Source organism: Bos indicus, chromosome 9 (genome assembly GCF_029378745.1).
Source record: "Bos indicus isolate NIAB-ARS_2022 breed Sahiwal x Tharparkar chromosome 9, NIAB-ARS_B.indTharparkar_mat_pri_1.0, whole genome shotgun sequence".
Lineage (NCBI taxonomy): Eukaryota > Metazoa > Chordata > Mammalia > Artiodactyla > Bovidae > Bos > Bos indicus.
In genome coordinates this window covers 27,812,511-27,833,430 of record NC_091768.1, presented here as the reverse complement: position 1 = coordinate 27,833,430, position 20,920 = coordinate 27,812,511, and the positions used below count along the sequence as shown (strand labels likewise).

Here is a 20,920-nt window from a genome sequence, read left to right as displayed (position 1 = left end):
GGGCGGCGGCCGCGCTGGGGGGGGGGGGGGGGGCGCGGGGCGAGCCGGCGCGGGGAGCGGCGGGGGCGAAACTTCGCGGCCAGATGCCCGAGGGCGCGGCGGCGCTGCGAGGCTGCCGCTGCTGCCCCTGCGGGCCCCGGGCGCGTCTCCGCGGGCGGCGCTGCCCGCGGCGCGGCGTGTGCACCGAGCGAGTGAAGGTATGTGTGGCGGGCGCGGCTGGAGCTGCCGCCGCCACCGCCGCCGCCGCGCCAGCAGGTCCTAATGCCTGTCACTTCCCAGGACGCTGGCAGCAGCAGCCCGGAGCCCCCGAGCCCTCGGCAGGTTTGCCCGTCCTTCCCCGCGATCTGATTGGATAAAGTGGGGGCTCGACGGTGGCCGACGTGGGACAGTCTGGCTGTGGCAGGGGTCTCGGAAACCATGGGTTATTGCAGTGGCAGGTGCACGCTTATCTTTATCTGTGGCATGCAACTGGTAAGTGACACTTGGGTCCTCTTATTCTGTAACGTGCCATTGAGATAGTGGGCAGGGGAGTGCAGTAAAAGGTCTGCCGTTGATTAGAATAGAAGAAAAAAGAAAAGGTGACAGATATATTGCCTATGTTTAAAATGCTTTCAGGGGAATGCGCTACGGGGTACGAGAGAGGTGAAGCTTTCCGCCCCCACCTATGTCTTTTCTTCTGAAGACAGTTTGGCAGGTTCGGGTTAAACTTGTCTTTAATTTCTTTAAGCAAAGCAAGAGGTAGCTCTTGTTCTTTTATGCTTTGCGTTCCTATTAATGTTAACAACATGATAGTCACATGTAATTTACTATACAGGTGTTAAAACAGAAATATATATATATATATTTTTTTACTTTTCTTCTCTAATTTTTGCAGTATCTTTGTTTCTTCATCGACGTGTATTGTTTTTCAAGAAATATATTGTGTAAAAAGTATAAGGCTCTAACAAACCATTTTGTAGTGCAGATGGTATCCTTACAGCAGTCTGATCTACAGGACACACCGAGTTTTCAAAGTATGTAGATTGAAGAGAAATACTTAGGTGAGCAACAGCATTGCTATGGACTGAACCAGTAGCCGTGAAATCACACTTATTATTGATACAAACAATTCTAAGAAAAAATGTTGTATCTTACATTGTGTATGTAATTGCTTCTGAAATAGATAGCGTTGTCTGATCCAGTGGGATGGAGAATTATATATACTTCTTGAGGAATGTTGTACAGTTGCAAAGAGGCAAGGAGCCAATAAAGGAAAACGTCATGTCTCTGAATTTAAATTCCTTAAGGGCAATAGAAGGAGGAGTTGAGGATAGTTTAGAGGTGAAAAATAAACCACTTTTACCAGTTAATTTGAGGTAGGAGGTACTTGCTTACTCCTGTTACCAACAGCTTTCCTTGGAAAGTATAAATTAATCTGAAATAGCCATTCACATTTCCAACAATTGTTTCATAAAGGCTAAAAGGACTACAAGACTGGAGATTTCTGAGAGCCCACTCAATAATCAAAAGAGTAAGGATTTGCTATTGAAACTGATGTGTTCTTCATTGTTTATCAGTTGTCATGAAGCTCATGAGTGGTGGTGGTTGTTTTCTTTAATATTAGCTGAAGAAGTGTTTGTATATTATCTCAAGGATGTTTTTATTCCCCAGGAAAGTTATCTTGATGATGTATATTTTGCTCTGTGAATTACTTATGCACTGGGTTGTAAGAAGAAGAAGATGGAACTATAATTTTAAGAATGTTACATTTTCTTAGTTACTTGTAAAACAGTTTATTTTTCTGTACCACATGTTCAATTAAGTTATGCATTAAAGGTTTTACTGTTAATGATAAAGCTGATCAGAACAACTAGAGAGCTTACTTTGGTAAACTACCAGTAAGGCCAAGTATGCCAAACTGTATAAACATTTTCAAAACATTCTTAAGTTCATATATGATTCAGAAAAGAATACATTTGCTGATTCACTGTGTAAAAGCATATGAAGCTGTGAGAATGAGTGGGTGGGTAAGAGCGTTTTTATGCTCTTTTCAATTTTGAATTCTAAAAATGTGGTTTAGCAACATTTAGGCTTTATTATGGTAAATGTAGGCATTCGATCTATATGGCACTTTGTGTGATGAATACAAACTTTTCCAGAACTTAAACAGTTTCAGAAAAACACAAATATACAAATGGGAAGCTAAATATACAAAGTAGCATAATATGGCTAAAGGGGTGTGTGTGTGTGTGTGCGTGTGTGTGTGTGTGTGTGTGTGCGCCTGCAATTATTTATGTGCATGTGTATATGCAGTGGTGTATTGGAAAGTGCTACATCCCTTATGAAACAGAAATTCGGAATCAAAGCTAAGTTTTCTAACAATATAGAAGTAGCTGCGATATAAAAGTGTTTAAGCAGGTATACGTTTGAATCCTAAGAGGTATTTAAGCTCTATAAGAATCTTGTGATTTTTTTCCCATCCAGACTTTATGTGCCACCAGACTAATATAATTAGCAGCCATGTTAATGCAAATACAGAAGAGAAAAACAAAGGACGAAGAACATCCGGTTGGTTTGATAGGGTGAAATTATGACTCTTAAAGGACTCCAGAGATTCCTGTTAATTGTTGCCTCTTAGAAATATAGTATTTAATTTTAAATAAAATAATTCTTTTGCAAATAGTGGCAAAATACTGGGAGAACATGCACCTGGGGGCCAGCAGCATGTGCACACACACAGTAGGTGGGTGCTTATGTTTCCTTTGTTCTTGATAGATTTTTGAAAACTTTATGTATCTATGAGCTATTATGAGTAAAGTTTGTTTTATATATAGCCAGATTTCCAGAATGTAACATTGTTTGACACAACAGTTCACCAAGTTTTGTTTACACCTGAAGTGTTTAGTGTCTGTTGTAGTAACATTTGGGCTTTTTTGTAGCTCTGCAGAAAATTTTAGACTTATTAAAATTAATTGAAGCCCAAAATTGTTTCAGATAGAAACTTGATTAAGTTTCTTAGTTAAGTAACTATTAACTTTCTAGAAACATTTGACTCCCATTCTGTAAGTAGAGTGTATTTTAACTAGACTTTAAGGAATATGTATGTCTACATAAACTTGCAACTCAACTTAGTGGGAGATGAGAACCTCATTTATCAGTATGTTATCAGAGTGTATACACAGTGTTCTGATCCTTTAACAAGTGAAGGACAGAGACAAAGGGTGCAGAGAAATTTACCTGTCAGGATTCAGTATCTTTGTTTTTAATTATGCTAAATGTGCATTTAATTTTATATTTGGCAGACAAGTTTGGATAAACATATCTTCTTTGAAAAATCAGGAAATCAGTTCATAAGACAAGAAATTAGAATCTCACGCTATAGAAATTTAGTACAAAACTTCCATTTTACGAAAAACGTATCTGTATATATCATTCATTAAAATCTTTGAGCTGTATGATTACTCCAGCTTCAGATTTTAGGGTGATTCTTATGAAAAGGGGGTGTGAACGCTGGAAACAGATTTGCTGCATTTGCAGAATCCAGAGTCTAAGCTCATAATCTGAAGAAGGTAATTTTTTTTTTAATCATTTCTGGCCTTAATGCTCAGAAACTGAAGATGTTAGATAGTTACAAAAAGCATCAGTGCTTTTGCAGGATGGTTATGGTTGTACAGGACAAGAACAATCTAACTTCTTCTTTACAGCTTTCAGCAGTTTGTGAAAGAGTTTCTGCTGTTTTTCTTCAGTGTTTGGTTGAATCAAAAAGTACTTTATGCAAATGTTGAAAAAACACTCAGATATCTCAGATATTTCTCAGTGAAAAATCAGCTCTAATCTGGAGGAGCATAGTTTATTTTAGTTTGAAAAGACAGCTTTGCTTTCAAGTAAGGAAATTCTAGACCGCCCACATTTTTGTACCTCAGACTCCTATATGATGCAAAGCCTATGTGTCATAAACTTCTGAAAGAAAGTACAAATTTACACTGAACAGATTAACACTTGAAAATGCCATTCTTGCCATTTGCTCTATGAAGTACTGCTAACTTGGAACAGGTGCAACTAACAATTAGATTAGTACACGTGTGTGTAGCTGCGTGGAGAAGCAGGTTTGAAACAATTAAGAATGATCATTTGCTTTCTACTGCATAGTTGCTAAGCTTTTCGGAGTTACACATTTATGGAGAAGGCCTTGAGTGCTTAGATGGACTAAATATAAACAATTTTATCATAATTATGGAGTACTTCAGTGGCGTCAATCGTGATTTTATGCAGTGTTTATAGTTACAAGTTCTTTAGTTACTTAAAACAAAATAAAGCATTGACATGAAGTGACTTGAAAAGTGCAGGTAGAATCTTCTGATTTTCCTAGGTACATATGATAAATTTGAAAGTTCTCTGAAAGTGTAGAATGTTATCTGTCACAACTTTCTCTCTCTCCGGGAATTTAAAATTTTAGAGTTAAATGCCATTGGTAATAAAATCTTGAGGTCATTAACTGATCTGATTCATGGAGAAGACTAACAATATCCACATAACATTTCAGAAACTTATGATGGAAGAATACGTTGAGAGTTTGCTAGGTTGTAAAATAACAATAAATTTCTTTCTTTTAAATGTTTTCTGTGTTTACCCCCTGACATCATCATGTGTGTCTCTCTCTTTAATTCACTCTTCCATTGTTATTGAGCATCACTCTGCTCTAACATTGACTAGGAAAAAAAAAAAAAAAAAGATGTAGAAACTTCTCCCAGTGCCCAGCTCTGTTTCTTGGTTCACAGACCAAGGGCAGCTTCTTTTCTCATACACCCAAAGTTGCATAGAACCGATCTCTGCAGAGCTGTTTTGCCTTCTTTCTCAAATAAAGGCTTGCATGGGAAGCATCCCGTGCACAGGATGCCAGAGTCATCTGGCTGGGGGCCCATATGTGGGCAATGGCCCAGATATGCAGATGGGCATTCCACCAGCTTTTTCCTTTGATGCTGCTTTGGTTTGGGGTCAGATCCTCTACTTGCCCAGTCAAGAATTTCAGAGTGGCAGCCAGGGGCTTCTTAAAACAGGAGGTCTGTATTTCTTGGTCTGTTTCTTTTCTGTGCATATGTGTACTTGACAGAAATAAAATCTGAGACATAAACACGTTTTAACACTTCTGTGTTTATACTAAAAATAGCAAATATTAAAATTGTGGTATCATTAAATACTTTTCTGTAAGTTGAACCTTGGTATTTGCAGGAAATTGGTCCCAGGACCCCGCCCCTCCATGGATCTTGCCTCTGACCCTCCAGTGCCTTGTGTGAAATGAGAGCCAGCTGTCCATTACCTGTGGGTTTCACTAAAATTTCAAGAATTTATGTCAGTTATTTAGTAGAATTTCAAGTAACTCAGTGTAATTTTTCCAAAAATAGATTTGAAATTACTGTTGCTAATAATTGCTTCCCTATTTCTGTGCCTTGTAACACACAAATATCAGAACCCAAACACACACAGAAGAATGACTTCAGTTCTGTTATTTCACCTATATAGTAAGCTCTTTCAATTTTGGTTCCCTTTTTCCCCTTAGAACTTGATTATTGTTTATTTTAAACATACTAAAATAGATAGGCCATCAAGATATGATGCATCTATGTTTTTTTCCACATAACAATTCTAGAAGCTCTGTATTTATGCCTACATCATTTCTATGGGATAGAAATAGAAGTGTATGAAAACATTTGCTTGTACCAACTCTAGGAAATTGAAGGACATTTAAAAATGATGAAAGCATAAGATAAAAGTATATCCTTATATTTCTCCAGATTAGTGTGGGAAGTAAAATTTATAAACTTGTTTTCTCTTATTTTAATATCTCAGGTGTGTTTAGATTTGAAAGTCTTTACAATTTAAATGGCATATTTTCTTCATCTTCCTGAAATCAGTGTTTTCCTTTTTTTTTTTTTTTTTTGGTTAGTTTAAAATGGGTACTTTTGTCTGATAGAACTGGTTATAACATTTGATCTAACACAAGCTATAGGCTTTTTTTCCAACCTGGAATAGGAATGGAGTGACATCTAATGCTGCTGCTGCTGCTGCTGCTGCTAAGTCGCTTCAGTCATGTCTGACTCTGTCCAACCCCAGAGACAGCAGCCCACCAGGCTCCCCCGTCCCTGGGATTCTCCAGGCAAGAACACTGGAGTGGGTTGCCATTTCCTTCTCCAGTGCATGAAAGTGAAAAGTGAAATGGAAGTCACTCAGTCATGTCCAACTCTTCACGACCCCATGGACTGTAGCCCACCAGGCTCCTCAGTCCATGGGATTCTCCAGGCAAGAGTACTGGAGTGGGGTGCCATTGCCTTCATATCTAATGCATATATATATATGCCACACCGGGAAGCATTGGGGATCTTAGTTCCCCAATCAGGGTTTGAACCTATGCCCCCCTGCAGTGGAAGCACAGAGTCTTAACCACTGGACCACCAGGGAAGTCCCAAATGCTAATAGTTTTTGCCTTTTAAATGACTTTGGATCCTACATGCAAACTTTGAACCCCATAAAAACTCTTTTTTGAACAGTTTACAAGTAAACTAACTGTTATGTGCACTTTGAAAAAAACATTCTTTTTTATAATTTGTTATGCTTTCAAATTCCAGCTTTGTAAAACACTATAAAAATAATAAAAATGGTTACTATTTATTGGAAGCTCTTTCTGGCTAAATGCTAAACTTCTGAACTTCTAATGCTAAAAAAAAAGTGTGCTTTTTTTCATTGATTCCTTTCCATTAATTCTGTGTGGTAGGTAATAGATATTAATATCCCCTCTGTAAAGAAAAGCAAACAGGTTCTGAAAGTTCAGGCAACTTAAGTCACCCCCTTAGTAAGTGGTAGAGCTTGGATTCAAAGTCAAGTCTAACATGACTTTAAGCCTGATGAAGGTTGTGCCGCTGTATACATTACACAGACGCATCTACGTACACCAGGGTGCATGAAACCGTATCAGTAGCTTACATTTGTTTTACTAACAAAGGCCATATTATCCACCTACTGATTTCCTGTCAACACTGTAATCAATGTGAGACTCAGCAGGCTGGGAGAAGAGGCTTGAGGCCAGGTCCTTGTCCACACCTGGCTGGACCAGGTGGACTTGGGGTTTCACAACTTGCAACTGCCAGTGTGTGGACTAGAGAACCGGAGAGGGTGTCCCTGCAGAGTCAGTACACCTGATTGTCCCTCCGAGATTTTGAATGTGTCCTAACACTGCAAAACACACTTATAGTTCTCCCCTAGAGAAATAACTTCTCATAGTAAGGCTGTATTTCTGTCGTTGTTCAAAAGTAGATTAAAAAGTGTTATAGCTGCTCTGCATTTCTGGCCACTGCGGATGTGGACACTTTGATAGGTATGTTTAAAAACAATTCCATGGGGGACTACTTCCCTGGTGGTCCAGTGGCTAAGACTCCGAGCTCCCTATGCAGGGGGTCCAGGTTCAATCCCTGGTCAGGGAGCTAGACCTACATGCCACCACTAAGACCCAGTGCGGCCAAATAAATACGTCTAAAACAATTCCATGGGAAGAAGAAATGTATTCATTTTTCTCAAATTCCTGTTCTTTTTGAAACCAGTGCCAGATGAATGGTTAATGCAAGGTAATATTATTTGCCTGTTGTTTATATATATTTTAATGTGTCTCAAATCCTAAGTCCTTCTAGACCATTATTGGTGGGGCTATTCATTAAAATTATTTTTATTGGAAATAATAACTCCAAGTAATAGGTTATTTAAAATATGTACTGCATTGAATATCATAGAAAATTCTGGGACTTGAGTGTACCTCAAATTCACCTTCAGGGCTTTTCCCACGCGTCAGTAGGCCCACCCCAGTGTTTCTGATTCTTAAATTTGCTTTTCTGAAGACTCCAAGGTGACACTACAGGTCAGACTTTGAGAATTACTGGCCTAGAACTTAGGTCTTTACTTAATGGTGTTGCAGGAGTGCCTGAACCTGTTTTGAAAATTCTTCAACCCAACTAGATAATTAACTCATTTCTTCCTTTTTCCTGTTACAGACAGGAAAGAAAACTTTTCTTCAGGATCAAGTGTGATTGTTTCTGACTTCTAGCTTAGTCCTTTTCAGAAATTTAAATAAGGGGAAAGGAGGTTCTTTTCACAGCATTTGTGTCTTTGCAATGAAGAGAGGAAAAATCTGAAAGAGACTTAGTGCCTCTGGTCTGTACCCTCTATGCCTAGTAATGCTGGAGCGGAATTGGTCCATTCAACTGCTTCTCTTTGCCAATCTCGCCCCACGGTCTGAATTTCTGGAATAGCTTCTCACTGTGCTAAGCACAGGCCTGGGAGAGAGAGGACGGAATATGCTGGGAAAGCACTGGACTTAGTGAGAAGGCACATGTTTTCTATACCCTGTCTCGGGTGTCTGTACAGGACAAGTAAATAAGTGTGACTTTGCTCAAGCCATTTATATTCCTGGTGCTGTTTCCTCCTTTGAAAAGTGGGGCAAATAATTCCTGACCCATTTACCCTACAGAATGCTTAGGAGCATCTGAGAAAATGTGCTGAAAGTTTGCATGAAAGAGCTTCACACATGTGAGGCTTCATTGCTGTGTTACGTCTGATGCCTAGAAAATCTTTGTCGTTCTTCCTAGTTTAAACTTTAAGAGCTGTTCATCCAGTGAGACTGGGAATAGTTGTAGAGGTGCCTATGCATCATTTGACCAGTGGCCCTAGTTGCAAAAATTAGTTGTTGTTGTTTTTTTTTTCTTTTGTAGAAACTTTTTTTTTTTAACATCTGCTCATCATTTTTAGGAGGGAGTATATGGATAAGGATTACAATCGTAGAGGCAAATGACTTGAAATAGATAAACAATATACTTGTGTGTGTGATATACCTACTCTAAGTGTTCATTAAGAATTAAACCTAGATTTCAGAAGCCAGTCTGCATTCTGCTTGGTCAGGCAGCATTTTGAAAACTGCATTCTGTGGGTGCTAATCCTGCAAAATCAAATACTCCCTGAACATGAGCTGTGAGATTAAATACATCATGGGGCTCTAGAGTCATCATCCTCTCTCCTACATCCTAAGGCTCGTGATTCGTGCTAGTGTTTCTGCAGCTTCTAGAAGTCCAGGACTAAAGAAACCTGAGCTTAATTCCCGTCAAGTCTTTGAACACAAAGTGTTTGCAACAAACCAAGGAACGCTTTTTCTCATATCCTCTATTAATCTTGCATGGAACTAGTCTTCTCAGGAACATGTATCAGTGAATATTGCTCTAGGCTCATGATGCAATCTAAAAGTTAATAATATTAAAGTATTATCTAAACAATCCTTGATGGCTAAAAATTTGGTATGGAAACTCTTAACTTTGGAAGAAGGTATCTCCCAAAGAATAATACATAAAGATATTTAAGAGTAGCAAGTATTATTATTCCATAGTTAAAGTATGAATAAATGGAAGGGACCTTTGCTTTCAGCTGCTTGCCTTTTTTTTTTTTTTAATATGTTTTATTTGTTCTGCTTGAAGTTATATTTTGGTAACTAAAATCACAGCCCTTAACTTTGAAATTCAGTCAAATCCACCTGGTGTTGCTGCCAGGAGGATGCCAGGTGGGCAGTTTCAAGGATGTCTGGAGCTTGAGAATGCCTGGGAGAGCACCTCTGCAGAAGCACTTTCTTTTAGAAGCCATGGCTGAGGAGGAGTATCCTACAGCTAAAACCATATCCTACAGCTAAAACCACACTCCCTCTTCCAGCATCATGCCCTAAATGTTTGCAGGCCGGGTGGTGAAGAGTCCTCATACTGACTTTTGTTTTCTGATCAGTGCATACACTCGAAAACAGTCATGCATTTAAAACCCCCCAACAATGCTGTATTCTTTGAAAACAAATGGGTCTTGGTTTGGAATGGAGGAATCAAATCTCTCCTGCTAACAGAAGTCTTTGTGTACCTCCGTAAAGTGCTAATTGGACAACAGAACAAGGAGGCATTTCAAATCCTTTAACTGACAGCTATGTGTCAAATGATGGCCGGTCAGGGTTGTATCTGCCATGTTCCATGGTAGGGAATTCATATGACCCTCTTCTAGCCATAGGAGATATACAAAACTGGTCTTCAGAGTATTTTTTTTTAAAGGACAATCTCTGATGCTACTGAGAAACAAAAGTGGGGAGGAGTTCTACAGGCCCCAGGGACAGAGAACATTCAAGCCTGATGGTGGGCTGCCTTCTCTGGTCCCAGCCTCTAGTCAAGGAATCTTCCTTCTGCCTTGGTTTAGTACCTCCTTTGTCACAGAGCTTGCAGTGGTGGGAGACAGCTTGCTCCTGGAAGTTATAACTCATCCCCAGGGACACGGTGATTCAGACCTAATTCTCTTAATCTGTAAAATGGGGATCAGAGATGGTGTATCCTTCAGCTACATATTTGCTCCACTTGATTAGTCTGAGGTACAGAGAGGAGATTAGGGTCTATACATGTGTTTAACTCTGGTTTCTGGGAGCCGTGAGGGAGCTGCATATTTGAAGGATTTAGAAGCTATTGTAGATTTGTTAATACACAGTTGGTATATAAAGAACTCTAACTTTTGGGTATTTTTAAAAAAATTATTTTTAGGGGGAGGAAAATTGCTTTACAATGCTGTGTTGCTTTCTGCCCTACAACAGTGTGAATCAGCTATAGATATATTATGTCCCTCCCTCTTGAACCTTGCTGCCACCTTGCACCCCTCTAGGTTGTCACAGAGCCCCAGTTTGAGCTCCCTGTCTCATACAGCAAATTTCTGCTGGCTCCCTGTTTTATGTATGGTGATGTATATGTTTCAGTGCTACTCTCTCAATTCATCCCACCTTCTCCTTCACTCTCTGTGTCCATGAGTTCTTTACGTCTCTGTCGCTACTCCTGCCCTACAAATAGGTTCGTCAGTACCGATTTTCTAGATTCCATATATATGCATTAACGTATGATATTTGTTTTTCTCTTTGTGATTTACTTCTGTCTGTAAACAGGCTCTAGGTTCATCTTCCTCACTAGAACTGCCTCAAATTTGTTCCTTTTTATGGCCAAGTAATAGTCCATTGTATTTATATACACAACTTCTTTATCCATTCATCTGTCGATGGACTTATTGGTAGTTTCCGTGTCCTGGCTATTGTGAATAGCGCTGCAATGAACATTGGGGTACATATATCTTTTTGAATTATGGTTTTCTCAGAGTATATGCCTGGGTCTTTTTTTTTCCTTCTTTCTTTTTTTGATAAAGCTTGCTCACAAATTTGATGATACTACCTTTATAACTTGTGATATTCTAAAATATAGGAGCTGTATATAGCATTATAGTATTATGTATTCTTTACCCTTACCAACAGCAAGTAATTATGTTTCATTTTGCCCATCTTTCACAAAGTGTTGGTTCAGTTCAGTCATTTACTCATGTCCGACTCTTTGTGACCTCATGGACTGCAGCACACCAGACCTCCCTGTCCATCACCAATTCCTGGAGTTTACTCAGACTCATGTCCATTGAGTCGGTGATGCCATCCAACCATCTCATCCTCTGTCGTCCCCTTCTCCTCCTGCCTTCAATCTTTCCCAGCAACAGGGTCTTTTCAAATGAGTCAGTTCTTCGCATCGAGTGGTCAAAGTATTGGAGTTTCAGCTTCAGCATCAGTCCTTCCAATGAACATTCAGGACTGATTTCCTTTAGAATGGACTGGTTGGATCTCCTTGCAGTCCAAGGGATTCTCAAGAGTCTTCTCCAACACCACAGTTCAAAAGCATCAATTTTTTGGTGCTCAGCTTTCTTTATAGTCCAACTCTCACATCCATACATGACTACTGGAAAAACCATAGCTTTGACTAGACAGACCTTTTTTGGCAAAGTAATGTCTCTGCTTTTTAATATGTTGTCTGAGTTGATCATAACTTTTCTTCCAATGAGCAAGCGTCTTTCAATTTCATGGCTACAGTCCCCATATGCAGTGATTTTGGAGCCCCCCAAAATAAAGTCTGTCACTGTCCTCACTGTTTCCCCATCTATTTGCCATGAAGTGACGGCACCAGATGCCATGATCTTAGTGTGATCATGATCACAAAATGTGGTTCCATTTTATTGAATCAAAAGGTGACAATTAAAATATGGTTGTTTAATAGCATTTTTGAACCTAAGTTTTGCTTCTCTTTTGGCCTGGTCTTGAAGGTTTTCCACTTTCTTCCATGGGGTGCGGAGGAGCTGGGGGCAGGGGAAGGGGAGAGTGTCTGGCTCTTGAAAGTCTCGGAGTTCAGAAGCATGCGATACTACTTATGATGATATATATTTTAAAGGACAGTCTGATAAAGTCTGTAAAGTTGACTGTGAATTCATTAATTAATTTTCTCCAGACCATATTTCTGTTTTTTTCTCTTCCTGGGAAGTTCCATAGGCTCTTAAGATCTATGGGACAGTGTTTTCCCAGATTACCGTTTTATGGGCTGTCTCAGAATAAGTTTGCTTTTGTTCAAAAAAGCTGCCTTTAAAATCAGGGAAGTGGCATAAGTTCAGTTTATGTTTAGTAAATGTTGATCTTGTTAACAGCAGTGTTTGGTGACCTTTAATTATGTGCCTCTTTTATTTTAATCCTTAGGGGAAACCTGTTGGTTTTCACTTTGTCTTCTTGAGAATGAGATAATGATGTCTCTGTTACTGCACCTACTTTGACTCTACGGTTTTCTTAAGAATCACTGTGACCTAAAATCTTAACTTTTCTCATAAATTGAGAGAAATAAATCCTAATGAACTTTTTTGGAGATTTGTATGGCAGTTTGATGCAGAGTTTACATACAAAATAGTTTTGTTGTTGTTTGTTGCTGTTAGGCCCATTTTTAATTTAATCTTTTCTTATGTGAATAAAAATGTTACATATTGAACTTTAAGGGCAATAGATGGATGAGAAATGTTAGCAAAGTCATAAACACAGTAATCTTTACCTAGATGGAATGTGAACTTTGGGGGTTGAAAAATAATTTGGCAACACTAAATACCTCCTTTTACAAAATATGTCTCTCTGAAAGTCTTTCTGATGTGTTTGAATGCAGCCCTTAGATGGACCATTACCAGTCATGTGCAGAGAGCCAAATGAGCTCAGAGCCCTGCCCTGGGTTGTTGCATGATGGAGAAGACCAAGTAAAACTCCAGGAATCAACCTACAGTTGATTCTTGACCTGCAACACTGTATTCCAGTTATGATCATTTAAAAATAATGAATGAATGAATGAATAATCGAAAGAAATTAAGGGATTATCAAATCAGCTTTATTAAGTAGGATTTGTGAAATGGCCACACATGAAGAGCATAAAGACATGTGCTGAATAAATTGTTTCTCTACCCTTTTCACAATTGGACATGATCTAACTGATAGCAATGTTAAGCTGTGCTTCTGTCATAAATTGATTAATATCTGATGCTGCTGCTGCTGCTAAGTCGCTTCAGTCGTGTCCGACTCTGTGCAATCCCATAGATGGCAGGCCACCAGGCTCCCCCATCCCTGGGATTCTTTAGGCAAGAGTACTGGAGCAGGTTGCCATTTCCTTTTCCAATGCATGAAAGTGAAAAGTGAAAGTGAAGTCACTCAGCTGTGTTTGACTCTTAACGACCCCATGGACTGCAGCCTACCAGGCTCCTCCACCCATGGGATTTTCCAGGCAAGAGTACTGGAGTGGGGTGCCATTGCCTTCTCCATGATTAATATCTAGTGGTTTTAATATCTAGATTATTTTAAGTTGCAATCTGATCCTTATCATTTATTAGTTTCCTAAGACATCCAACTTACTGAATATGATAATAGTTAAAATGTTTTAATGTTCTCAGTTCATTATGTGCTGTAAAGACCACATTTAAGCCAATGGTAAATCCGTTCATTGTTGGTAAAAAGTACATGTTGATGTAAACTGGGCCATTATAGATCATTTTTTGAAAATGAATTCATATAGTTTAAGTTCATATTGCCTAGTTTTACTTAATGCAACTTGAGACAATATTATTTAGATATTCTGAAGATTAGAAAAAGTACAGTTTCTGTGGGAAAAAACACAGTTAATTCTGTTTTTATATTTCACATCTGTGGAATAGTAGTTTTTAACATTTTGTGTATCATGAACACTTTTGAGAATCTGTTAAAACTATGAACTCTCTAACTAGAAAAATACCCAGGCACCTAAAGGAGATGCACAGATTTCTTAACTGAATTGATGAAGCATAGATGACAAACTCCTGATAAATTTTTGTTTCTTTTATTTATTTTCTTTTTTTGGTCAAGGGATAGCTACCATTTCATTAAGAGCTTCTACTTAGTAACGCTCTCTTTCTTTCTCTCTTTCTTTTGTTCCTTTCATCTTTCTTTTTTAATTCAAGTATTCGTTGTTGTTCAATTGCTAAATTGTGTCCAACTCTGCGACCCCATGGACTGCAGCACACCAGGCTTCTTTGTCCTTCACCATCTCTCTGAGTTTGCTCAGACTTACGTCCATTGAGTCGATGCCATTCAAACATCTCATCTTCTGTTGCCCCTTTCTCCTCCTGCCCTCAATCTTTCTCAGCATCAGAGTCTTTTCCAATGAATCTGCTCTTTGCATCAAGTGGCCAAAGTGTTGGAGCGTTAGCTTCAGCATCAATCCTTCCAATGAATATTCAGGGTTGATTTCCTGAATATTAGGATTGATTGGTTTGATCTCCCTGCTGTTCAAGGGACTGTCATGAGTCTTTCCCAGCACCACAGTTTGAAAGCATCAGTTCTTTGGTGCTCAGCTTTCTTTATGGCCCAACTCTCACATCCATAATGACTACTGGAAAAACCATAGCTTTGACTATATGGACCTTTGTTGGCAAAGTAATGTCTTTGCTTTTTAGGTTTATCATAACTTTCCTTCCAAGGAGCAAGATTCTTTTAACTTCATGGCTGCAGTCACCATCTGCAGTGATTTTGGAGACTAAGAAAATAAAATCTGTCACTGTCTCCAGTTTTTCCCCTTTTTTTGCCATGAAGTGATGGGACTGGATGCCATGATCTTAGTTTTTAGAATGTTGACTTTTAAGCCAGCTTTTTCACTCTCCTCTTTGATCCCCATCAAAAGGTGCTTTAGTTCCTCTTCAAAAGTATAGTTGATTGCTTATAAGTAATATTAATTCAGATACTTTGAATTCAGGAACATTTGAAGACATATATGTATGTATGATATATACAACTATATATTGTTAAGATATATACACACATATGTAAGTACATATATATGTGTTTGTAATATAAGACAGAAACCGAGAGTGGATTTGGGTTTTAGAAAAAAAGTTGGACCTCTGTTAAAGATATTAAATGATATGATTTCTGAAACTAATGGTAGTGTAGATCCCTACAAAATAACACGGAATGATAACTGCTATAAGAGAAGTAAGAATTAAGTCCTGAGAAGATTTGGTGAAAGCTGTAAGTTTTCTTCTCATAGGACGATCTCAGAAGGTATGAAGGGCTGGTGTATGATAGTAAAATTTTCATAACTATAGACTAGAGGAAACAGAATCCCAGGAGGAAGAATGATAGTAGCAAAAAGGTGAGAAAGAAAGGGTCAGCACATCAGACGATGAGGAGTTTGACATGCTGGCAAGTTGAGGGGAAATGGGAGGCAAAGCAGGGAATGGAAGGGGCAGGGCTGCAGTTTGTGGATGGACTTGCGTACTTTGGGAAGGAGTTTAAGCCTTAAAGGATAGGATTTGTATCTCTCTAGATGTTAATTATCAAGCTGATTGGCCCAGTTCCCCGTAGTAGAATAAGAAGCAACATGATATGAGAGTAAGGGTGAAGTTTGGGGCAAGCTCTGTGGGGAATATGAGGGCAAAGCAGCAATAAATTGATTGTTAAATTGATCAGAGGTCTTGGTGAAACAGAGGGATGTGCATCTATAGGGGAACCAGGTATGTCTCTGTCATGACCCAACTTTCTAAGAATTGGAATGGAAGCACAGAAAATGGAAGTTTCCTTGTCCTTAGACTAAACAAAACTGAGGGTCTGTGACAGCTCTAGCTGTCTGTGAGAATAGAATGTCTGACCAACTATAGGCTTGGGTGGAAAAAAAAATCAATGTCAGATTGGAAGGGTTAGTTAGGTTACTGGATTCTCATTGTGGACACTGGAGAACAAGAAGGTGGGTCGAGCAGAAGGAAGATAATAGAAAAGGTGGGAGGAATGTGGTTAGTAGGAGAGATGACAGACATCCTTCTTGGAGAGGAGCACTGCCTACGTGATGCAGAGGCCCTTGATTGGCCACTGAGTTGGGTGGAAGTTTTGTTTTCTCAAAGGATGAGAGCCAATGAGGTCCTTCTGTTAGAAGAGACATCATTCTGTATTCTGACCTTAATAAAGATGATCAGAAATATGGGACTGAAAAGGAACATAACCAGGAAGCAAGAAAGGTGTTCTGAGGATGGTAGATATTTGAAATAATTGTACAAATAATAATTTGGGGAGAGTTTGGTTTAACCAGGTGATTGGAGCTAGAGAAGAAGGATGGTTAGGGAGAGTCTGGAGGTAGCTGGGATGAGGATGATGAATTGGGAGGGAATGGGAATATTTATTCAATGAGTACATGAGTGGAATAACCAAGGAAGAGACAAAGTGGGCTTCAGGCAAAGCACTTTCTCAGCTTCAGCAAAAATATTACCATTTTGGATTGGAAGGTTCTTTGTAGTGGGGGCTGTTCTCTGCATTCTAGAGTGTCTTGCAGCATCCCTGGCCTCTACACACTAAATGCCTAGTTGTGACAGCCAGAAAAACCTGTAGACATTGTCAAATGGCAAAATAGTTCCCTCATTGAGATCCACTAAGCTAAAAAGTGAGGTGCTAGAAGGAGCACTTAGAGGTAAAAGCAGGTTTCGTTCATAATAGGTTTTGAGTTGTCCAGAGGACAGACAGTGTAAGTGATGGTGAAGGGAAGAGGAGCCTGGAGCCTGGCTGCTGTGAACTTGTGAGGGGGTCATACTCCAAGGAGCACCATGGACCTGGGTCATAGCCATCCTCTTGATCTATGGAAATAGAATCCTTAGGGAAGCAACCTAGCCATCTAGAGATTTTGAAAACTAAGTGATTTTTTTGTGTGTTTCTAAGTAGGTAGTAAAGAAGAGGGGGCTGGTGGTTTAGCAGCTATGGAGTTACGGAAAAAAGCAGGAGGGGAGACAAAGGAGATTGGGAGGTAGGTTGAGATGGACATTAGGGAAGGGGAATGCTGAGTAAGCATTTGTGGGCATATCGACTGGAGAGACAACGTTGAATCTAGATTTATTTGGAAGCTACTTTTTTATGGTCAATTATCTGCTCAACCAAGCTTTTACATTCTTGGCTGTTTTGCTCAGTTTAGTTTGAGCCAGGTGGATGTTATATAACACTCAGTGAATGTCATTTTTCCTTTGGTACCAGAAACGACTATTGAGGACCTTGACACTCACTTTGTCCTTTCCCTAATCTGCTAAAATGTACACATACTGTGTTTGTCTTTGCAGAACTTTTTAAGATTTCAAATAAAGAGTATGCATTCATTATGAGGTGGGTATGTAATCGTTTACATGAAGAGGGAGATGTGAGAAGTTTTGGGTCAAATTATGAATTTTTAATTGTATAAAAGATTTGGGTAAGAGTTAATAATATAATTACAATTTAAAAGATAAATGTTTTTTAAGACTAAAAAGTTGGGTAACTTTTTCTTCCTTTTATAGAAATGCACACACACACATACACACGCAAACACACACAAGTGACAACTATTGCCTGTCAGGAACTTGCAATTAAAAATACTTAAGCTATTTATATCCTTAGGTGATACCCCAAACCTGAGAATATTCAACAGGCATTTTAATATTTGATATTCGAATTCACCAGAAGGCCCATTTTTTGCTGAAGAAGTATAGTAAAACAGCAGAGATTCATCTTTTAAATTATCCTGTCTTAAACTATATAATGTCTCTTGTTCCAACTTAATTTCTTCTGTCAACTGAGTCTTTTGGTGAACTCTAACTTGCATACCTGGAGAGAGGGGAGTAAGTGATAGACTTCATGAAGGTCCCTTTAACTTGATGATTTTATGATTAAATTTTGCGTTTAAAAATTGCCTTTTTCTGGGAGAGCCAGGTCAGAAGGTGCTTTTCTAGCTCCTGATTTTATGGATTAATATAGCACCTCCTGCATTTTTCTTTAACACAGTTCAGGACAATTAGCAGAAATAGAGGCAAAAAAATTGCTTAGTAAACTTAGAACCAGGTGCATATGAAGTTTTTCTTATTGGCAGTGATGGTGCAGTCCTCCTAAAAGTGCACTTGGGTCCTCTGAAAATGTAGGTGTGGTGGGCGGTGGGTGTTCTGGGTGCGGGATCAGAGCAAGGTGGGGAGGAGAGGGGATAAAAATGATGCTTTCATAGGGATCAGCTTGGGTGTTCTGGCTGTATGTGAGAAGAGGGAAGTGAGTTTCTTAGAATACACTGTGCACCTCTTAGTGCATCGGTCTTCTGGATGTGGTAGGTTTTTAGCAGGTCTTGTTAACAGGATAGCCATAGTGTTTAGGGTGAACAATGGAGCCCACATAAAGTATCAGGGCAGAATGAAATAGAAGCAGAGAATGGAGAAGCATACTGTATTCAAATGAAACCCACGAAAGTTTAGGTAGGCCAGATTGCAATAATCCCCCACTGGAATTTAGCCAGGACACACATTAGCACAGGCTACTTTCTGTCTAGCCTAATTAAAGTATTGTTGAGAACTAACAAAGTTGGCTGACTTGCAAAAATCAGTGCTTGTTCAAATTTGTAAGTTATAAGTGCTTAACAGTATGACCCGATTGTTATGCTGGGGTCATCTTATTAATTAAAGTTTTCCAGTCATCTAATTAGAGAATACAGTCTGAACTGAGTCTGGAGGATTCCCAGTCTTACTTGCTAATTTAAAGGAAAGTGGAAATGAAGAAGAGTTCTCAAAGCAATGCGATGGAAAGTGAGACTCTGGACATGCCTTGAGAGATGCCCAAGACCAGCGGGGTAATTATTTAGGATGTGCTTCCAGTAGAGACATTAAAGGGACACCAGTGAGCTAGCTTTTAAACATAGAAATCTGTGCCAGCCCCCAAATTAACTCTTGGACCAGAATATGAGCTCACATTGGAAAGCTGGAAGGCACGACCAACATGACTTATTGAAACTAAGCATTTGCTAATTGATGTTATACCTATTTTTTTTTTTTAGCTTGAATAATACTTTGTCAACACAGAAGAAAGAGAAGGAATAGTCTAGGACTCTAAATGATTACCTGACACTTAAAAACCTCTTCTCTCAGAAAAAAAAAAGCAGTAGATGAATATATTCCATGTGTTTTCTGAAGGTAAAGTCCTACAACTGAGATGTTATGTGTAAGCCCTTAAAAGCCTGGAGTTGTCATCAGTGTCTTTATATTCACATCATGCTGAGCACAGTGCTGTATCCAAAATAAATAAAAAGCTTTCAAACATTTATTAAACATCTGCTATGTGCCACTCACTGGACTAAGCAGAAGGCGTTAAAAGAAGGACAGAAAGGATTTGGCCAATGTGGACAATACACGGTCGGTGGCTATCTGGCAACTGAGTAATTAATCATAATTTCTCATTCTCCTGCTTAAGCAGCCAAAATCAACTCAGTGTTCATCTGTAGGCTCTAGAAAATGAAGTATTGGTGCGGAACTTCAGTACTACAATAAGTACTGGTACTTATCACTTCACAATGGAACCAAAAGGATGGAAAGGAACTTTTACATTTTCGTTGGGTATTTAAAAGAAGCTGCCTGTATTCTAGAGGTCTTGATCAGTTTTCTAGGTGCGTGTTTGTGGGTGCACTTCCTGTTTGTGTGTCCGTGTGAGTGCACAGCCTTCTGGGACACAAATACTCCCTCAGCTTTTCCATGCTGACCCATCCAGATGCTTCAGAGCTCAATAAGTCATGTCAGTATCCCAGGAGCTCTGCCCAACCAGAAGCTCTCCATGACAGCTGTTTCACAGACCCTAGGTGAGGGTCACAGGGGCCCAGAAGTGTTTTTATTTATGTGTCTTGTAGCACAGTTGAACTTTTAAAAATTTGATACTTGCTTTGAAATTAATCAGGATATTGTTGCCAGCCCTTATCTATTTAGCAATAACCCCTCAGCAGTATTTTGTTTAAATCCTATACGATGCCATCTAACTTAATACTTAAGAGTTAAACTATTATTCCTATTCTTCTATAAGAGACTTTTAAATAATACATTCCAAATTAAAATTTTAGCTTTAGGTCAGTTGCTTGGGTCTTGCCCAAGAAGCAATTTGAATGCATATATCAAAAACGCAGAGGGGGAAAAAAATCTAGCTGTTTCAGAACGATTTGGCCTGAAAATCATAGCAGCTGATGGTTTATATCAACAGTGTTGCTCACAATTCATTTGGGCCATTGCTATTATGTTTTTAATGAGTAATGTTTCATGCCAGTCAAGTGCGTATCACTAGATCATTATATAAATTGGCAATTTACAAGAAAAGAAAGAATACTGACCTGAAAGGATAGAAATGAGGCATTTGTATATCCAGTGGGAGGGATGTGTGTGTGTGTGTGTGTGTGTGTGTGTAGGTATATTCATGTGGGCTAAATCTCTTCATTAGTGTCTGACTCTGTGCGCCCCTATGGACTGTAGCCCGCCAGGCTCCTCTGTCCATGGGATTCTCCAGGAAAGAATACTGGAGTGGGTTGCCATGCCCTCCAGGGGCTCTTCCCAACCCAGGGATCTAACCCATGTGTCTAAAATCTCCTGCACTGGCAAGAGGGTTCTTTACCACTAGCGTCACCTGGGAAGCGTCTGTAAGTATATACTTATAGACATATCTTACCAGTTTTTCTTTTCATGGAGAAATTGAAGAAACCCTTTAATGAAACCTAGCTTCCTGATATTGTCCCTCGCT

At 39.2% G+C, this 20,920-nt stretch overlaps 1 protein-coding gene across 1 annotated transcript in view; it reads left to right on the top strand.

The window, feature by feature from the left end:
- Positions 1–200: 200 nt before the first annotated feature.
- Positions 201–20,920, top strand: part of NKAIN2 (sodium/potassium transporting ATPase interacting 2) — a 1,176,020-nt gene continuing 1,155,300 nt past the window's right edge. The window contains exon 1 of the mRNA XM_070795835.1: positions 201–471. Coding sequence (XP_070651936.1) covers positions 418–471 — 54 coding nt within the window. The 5' untranslated portion in view covers positions 201–417. The remainder of the gene's footprint in view (positions 472–20,920) is intronic.